This window comes from Carassius carassius, chromosome 19, assembly GCF_963082965.1.
Source record: "Carassius carassius chromosome 19, fCarCar2.1, whole genome shotgun sequence".
Lineage (NCBI taxonomy): Eukaryota > Metazoa > Chordata > Actinopteri > Cypriniformes > Cyprinidae > Carassius > Carassius carassius.
The window spans coordinates 21,065,443-21,071,783 of record NC_081773.1 but is presented as its reverse complement, the minus strand read 5'-3'; the positions used below and the strand labels follow the sequence as shown (position 1 = coordinate 21,071,783).

At 36.1% G+C, this 6,341-nt stretch overlaps 1 protein-coding gene across 1 annotated transcript; it reads right to left on the bottom strand.

Annotated features, from left to right (window-relative positions):
* Window positions 1–1,365: 1,365 nt before the first annotated feature.
* LOC132095358 (mitochondrial pyruvate carrier 2-like) lies at window positions 1,366–6,134 on the bottom strand. Its single transcript, XM_059500261.1, has 5 exons — window positions 5,812–6,134; window positions 4,628–4,668; window positions 4,415–4,499; window positions 4,215–4,326; window positions 1,366–1,704 (listed from the first exon to the last, which is right to left on the bottom strand). The coding sequence occupies exons 1-5, from the start codon at window positions 5,909–5,911 to the stop codon at window positions 1,647–1,649; spliced, it is 396 nt and encodes a 131-aa protein (XP_059356244.1). The 5' UTR covers window positions 5,912–6,134; the 3' UTR covers window positions 1,366–1,646.
* Between the last annotated feature and the right edge of the window lie 207 nt (window positions 6,135–6,341).

The window sequence follows — 6,341 nt, the reverse complement described above, 5'->3', positions numbered from 1 at the left end:
TTTTACATAACTTTGCTGAAATATCATATCACACAGTGCCCAGAGCATCAGAAATTTGGCATGTTTCTTCAGACTATCTTGTTATTATGCATGTATCCCATGTTTTAAGATTGGACACTGCATTCACAAGATGAATCATTATGGGTTTGACTCAAAAATATATCAGCCTACATCTTCACATGAGACCTTCAATCATGGCGCCGATCCAGACATCACCGTCTTTTGTTTGCATGATGAGTAATGTATAGTTATTTTATTACAGTCCTGTAGCTGTGTATTATCTATTGTTTACCACAGGCATTTAAATAGGTGAGAAATATAGTCAATCATATTTTAACCAATGTTATATGTGTAATCAACCTGTCGGCGAGGCATTGTATCATCATGTGGATGAAGACCTTTCAGGGCCAAAATGGTTCACAGAAATCTGTTCTATGTGGATCACACCATCTGCATTTCCATTCACATCTCATTCTACTAAATGCAGTTTCTTGTAGCACCACAAGGGGACAGCAGTGTACTGTCATAAAAACATATACAGCAGTAGGCCAAACAGGATAGTAGTATATACTACTGCTTAGTACATTCTATTTTAGTTTACAAATAACATTTGGAACATCATAATACAACAATACAAATTTCAAACATCATTGTATCATTGTTTTCAAATGCGACCTCACAGTATAAATTTAATGATTTTTAGTTGTCATCTAAAAGTGCTTTATTATAATAATTTTGGCTGTCTGATAATGAGTCAAAAATAATGGTTAAAAATCACAGCTGATAACACTCCCTCATATGTCTCACTGGAAACAGGTCGAGTTGTGTGCATTGCATTGTGGGATACATGTGCTCAGGTTGTTCAATGCACATTTTGGTGCCATGTATAAAAATGCATACTATGAGCAGAACAAATAGTACAAACTGTATGAGTAATATGGTAGTGTGATACTCCTTAACTCCTAACTTTATGTGATTTATTGATAATGGTGGATGAAGATGAATAACTAGTGCACAGATGAACAGTACACTTGATTATAAGGCCAACATGCTTATAATAAGTTTGATTTTAATATTACTTCATTTTGATGTTAATTAAAAATTCACAATATTACAGTTCAGTTCAGTGAGTATTTTGCAATGCATGGGTTTTGACGAAAACAATTTAATGTTATATGTAAAAATTTAAAAACAAAAAATAATAATAAAATGCATTACAGTTGCCTAATAAATATTTCCTAAGGAATGCATTTAATGAAACAGACTTTTCTAAAATTTATTTGGAGACATTCTGATAACAGTATGACGGAAGCAAAGTGAAGAAATTCCCTCAGTGGCAAGAATTATGACAGTAACTCAAGTATATTGGATGGAAAACACCTTTATCAAGATGCATCTGAATCTCAAGCCTTTTAAAAAATGTACAGTCATACTAATATGAATATGTAACATTGTGTGCGTTATTAACAACTGTATTAGTTGTTGCTATAGGTACTAGTGGCACGGGACAATGACCTGAACTCTAAAAGAATCAGATCTCTGTTCATGAAGAAAGTATGTGGAGGCTCTACTGGAGGACTGTTGATGGAGGGGAAGTTTCTGGAGTACCAGTCGAGGAGAGTCCCTTTCAGTCCTCTGGATGCCCTTTACACAGCACTGGAAGCCTGAGCTTCTTTCTCCTTTGCCTTCTGTTCCTGGTTATACCTGAGGGGAATAAAGAGCTCATATATTTCGAAAATCCCCCAACTTGGTCACACAACTAAATTACAAAATACCCGGACTGCTTTATTGCAATCTTGTTAAAATAAGCGTAGTTCACAGCAGATAAAATGTGAAAAAAGTTGTTCTTTAATGGCACAACAGCAGTAAAGCATACCGTTTTATAAAGAGGGTGTAAAATTGTCATGAAAAAAAAAAAGTGATTTGGGTGAAAAAAAAAAACTTTAATAATAATAATAATAATAATAAAAAAGTACACTTCAAGAGGGAAACCATATTATATAAAAATACCATTTTAGGTAACAGAATTAGACTATGCAGGTGTTTCCTTTAATAAGCTCTTTTATTACCATATTTTTCGGACTATAAGTGGCACCTAAGTATAAGTCGCACCAGTCCAAAAATACGACATGACGAGGAAAAAAAAAACATATATAAGTCGCACTGGACTTTTAAGTCGCATTTATTTAGAACCAAGAGAAAACACCGTCTACAGCCGCGAGAGGGCACTCTAGGTTTTCAGGGAGAGGCTGTTACAAATGTTTAGTTTTATTTGCGTTTAATTAAATGGATGAATGGAACGAACAAGGAACTTAGAACATAGAAATACAGTAAAAAAGTAAGCAATGTAAATAAAAAAATATATACCTATAATAATTAGGCTATAGTATAGCCTGATGAATTATATAATAATAATAAACCTGGATTTATTTCATGTTCAAAGGAAAATTAGCCTAGGGCCTACTGCTTAAGAATGCCTTCTTTCCTTCAAACATTAAACAAAAAAATCATTTTTCCTCAATAACAAAATAGACCAATTTTAAATATTTAGCAAAATAAATGAATTAAAAATAAACAGAATTAAAAAAAAAAAACTGTAGAATACGACTACTAATGTAGTCCGTGCAGGAATAGCATGTCGTTAACTGATGAGGGCTTCAGATTAATCCATCTCTGCCCCTTTATGCGACCGCAATTACTGAAAGCCCTCTCCGATAGTGAGCTGGGAGCTGGAATGCAAAGTAGCCTACATGGCGTGTTACTTTGCTTAATAAGTAATTTTTAATTTAAATTACTTAGTAATTTTATTTTGTTCGATATTTCCACTTTGTGGGAGTCCCGCAAATAACTATTTTCCCGCAACCCGCACACAATAATATCTTGCCACCCACGTCCGCATTCACCAATCAAATATTGTCCCGTGCCGCACTTGGTTGCGCTGGGTCCCGCGGTACTCCCAGGGGGGCAGGTTTTCATATTTCTTTTGAAGTATCCCTGGGCGCCGCCATTGGCTAGCGGACCCCCACCTGCTGTTAGCATTCCATTGACTCCCATTCATTTTGGCATCACTTTGACAGCGAATAACTTTACATCTGAGGCGTTTAAAGACTCCATTTGTTCATTAATTATTTCTAAAGAAACACGAAAATGTATAAAAGGCTCCATTACCTTGTATCTTACGTTATGGTCCCGTAGAAGCAGTTTTTGTAAAAATAGGCTAACGATTGCATCATAACCTGCGACTCTCTGTCGCACAGTAGATAAATTACCGTGACAGGAGGAGAAGCTCGCAGGCAATCTTTTACGGTCTATCAGGCAATCGGGGGGACGTGGAGGCATAAAGTCAAGGGAGATAATTAATCAGAATACTTACCAAAATTTGCTCCTGTTCACACACGCCTTCTCTGCAAGATTCGGTGGGTGATTCAGATTTCTCTTGGCACAGCTATTAGAAGACTTACAATGGTCAGACAGGTTGCTCACGTGACATTTACGTCATCAAGCTCAGTTTGAGTCTGCGCAGTTCACTCGACCCCCAGGAATTGCGTGCTTCTAATTGACTTCACTTGTCTCTGTTGAATCCAATGGGGTCACTGTGTCCATTTCTTTTACTGTCTATGGGTACTCCAGCGGGAATGCAGGTCTCTACACTGAGCAGCATAGAGCGCCCTCTCGCGGCTGTAGACGGTAATGTTTTCTCTTGGTTCATTTCTCTTGGTTCATGTCAAATAAATTTTTCAGGAAGTGATTGGATCATTGTTATTTGCTATTGCTGTGTTTTCATTTGAGTGACAGATTTCTGGAGGGGAGAAGTTGTTGTCCCGCCCTCGCAACAGTGAACACGTCATCAGAGAAGAGAACCACAAGGCGCAAGGTGGAGGAAAGGTTATTTTGATTGAATATTACAAAGGCATGTGGATTAAAAAAAAATGTGCACAGATATAATTTACAATAATAATAATAATAAAAAAAGTTGACTTGAAGTTTCACTTTTTTGTCACAGCCACTGACAGATCTGATTGACAGATGTGAATGACGTGATAGATGGCTTTTACGCAAGACACGATACACTTCACTGCCAGACGGTTTGCGTTAGCTGAAGGTTTGTTTGAAAACTGGACACAAGTCTAAAATCAACAACATTCACCTTTTGCTTGTTTCCCCATTTATGTGATTTTATTTCATGTATTGTGTAGGTGAATGAGAGTACTCACTTCCATATTCTGTAGAGCTGTGATATTCCTGCACCTCCAACAAAGAAGTTTACAGCAAAGAGATTCCAGTTCTTGGGTATAATAACCAAGGAATACCTGGACCAAATAAGACCTGAAAAACAGAGAGTGCGGGAGATTGGAAACTTTGAATTGTTCAGGGTTTTAATTTTTTAAAGAATTGGTTACTGTGTGAGATATACCTGTGGCTGTCAACACAGCAGATTGGGAGGGACTGAGTTTCTCTGCTGGACGGGTCATGTCTGCTAAGCCAGCTATGACCAGACTCTGTGTGAAATCAGAAATGTAACAATTATATATATATATATATATATATATATATATATATATATATATATATATTTATTTATTTTTTAAATCCAAAGAACATCAAGATCCTGTGTTATTAATCTTACCCATTTAAACATTGGTGCCCAGAAGAAAACAGTCTTTGGACCTAAACAAAGAGCAAATCAAAACAGTTAAACTCATGTTTGACAGGTCAAATGTTCACAGAGTATGTGTGTTATTGTGACAGCAACCAGGTGTTTCAACATACAAAACAGTACAAAAAAAGTACTGACACAGACGAACATTTTGGGTGATTTTTTTTTCTTGCAAGTACATTTTTAGGCTGTGTTTTTATAACAAATATGTATAATATCTTTCTAAAATATGAAGGTAAATGTACATGTTTTTTTTACAGCAATGAAGTACACAGACTTGAACCTGCATGTCTGTAAGCTGAAGGCACTGATGACTTTAATTGATTTTCAATAAGAAATACAATATACAATTGCTGATGCTACAAATGTTTAACCAATTATGGATTATTATTTGCAAACAATCAATGTTTAAATATTCAACATGACATGTCACTCAACCTCTGCTTATCAACATTATATTTATTGTACCACAAATGACTAGAACTATAAACAATTTAACTCCCTTTAGATAGCTCATGTGAGATTATTAGAACATAAATTATTTTCAGTAAATCAGTAACAGAAAATATTACACAGAACGATCAAGGGCACTTTCCACAAATACAGTACAGAATAGTTTTTTTTTTAACTTTTTCATTACATGTACACTTAAAATCTTACATGTACAATGGATTGAATATATATAATACTAATTGGAAAATTACAATCAAACAAGTCAAGACTTTAAAGGCATTAGTTGTGTCCCAAAATGTGAAAACAAGTCAAAAATTTGTTTAAACATATTTAATTAAACAAGTTTATCCACTGACCGGTCGATCAAAATGAAAAAAATATATATATAAATAATCTGACTTATAATGTATGTAAATACGTTTTAAAATGGATTTGTAAGCACTGATTTGCAAACAAAATCACTGAAAGTTGACCTATGTCAACAACACACCAATAAATAAATACAAATAATAATAATCAAATTTAATATTATAAAGTGCCTATAATTAATTTCCGTCAAGCAACTTCTTAAAACATTGTTTATATCTAAAACCTCAATTCCTGGTGCCAGTGTCTATGGCTGCACCGTCACTTCAGTCAAGAGGTTAACAGGATCAGTTTCAGTGACAAATAAGCTGTCACGCTAACAGCATTTATGTTACCTGCAGGGTGGTTATAAATGGGTCTCAGTTTAGCCGGCAGAATATGCTCGATCCTGTCGAGGACTCTGTGGTAAGAAGCTCTCAGCCCCACCATAGCCATGACTGCTCAACAAGCTAAATGCTACCACCGTGCGCACGAAAATACCGCTGAAGACGTGCAGAGCAATCTGCCGCTATTGACCCGTGATGTTAACAAAAAGCAAGAGCCCGTAGTCAGGAAAACAAGACCTCTGTACGACCATAAAGTAGGCCTATGAAGTCTACGTTATTGTCCGGCTTTCGACCTTGATAGTGCAGTTTGCTATATTGTCTTTTGAAGTGTCAGTGGGACGCGTCGCAAAACTAATTGCGTCATGACGTAGATGAGCCGCTGAGGTAAAGGATTGGTTAATGTGATCACGCCTCTTTGTGTGATTGGTTGGAAGGAAACTAGCACGCCCTTAAAAGGCGGGGCCTCGTGAGGAAAGAAGTTGTTTTCGCGGTTACGTGGAGAGTTTTATAAAAAAATTCAGCAATGCTGGGCGTGGAAG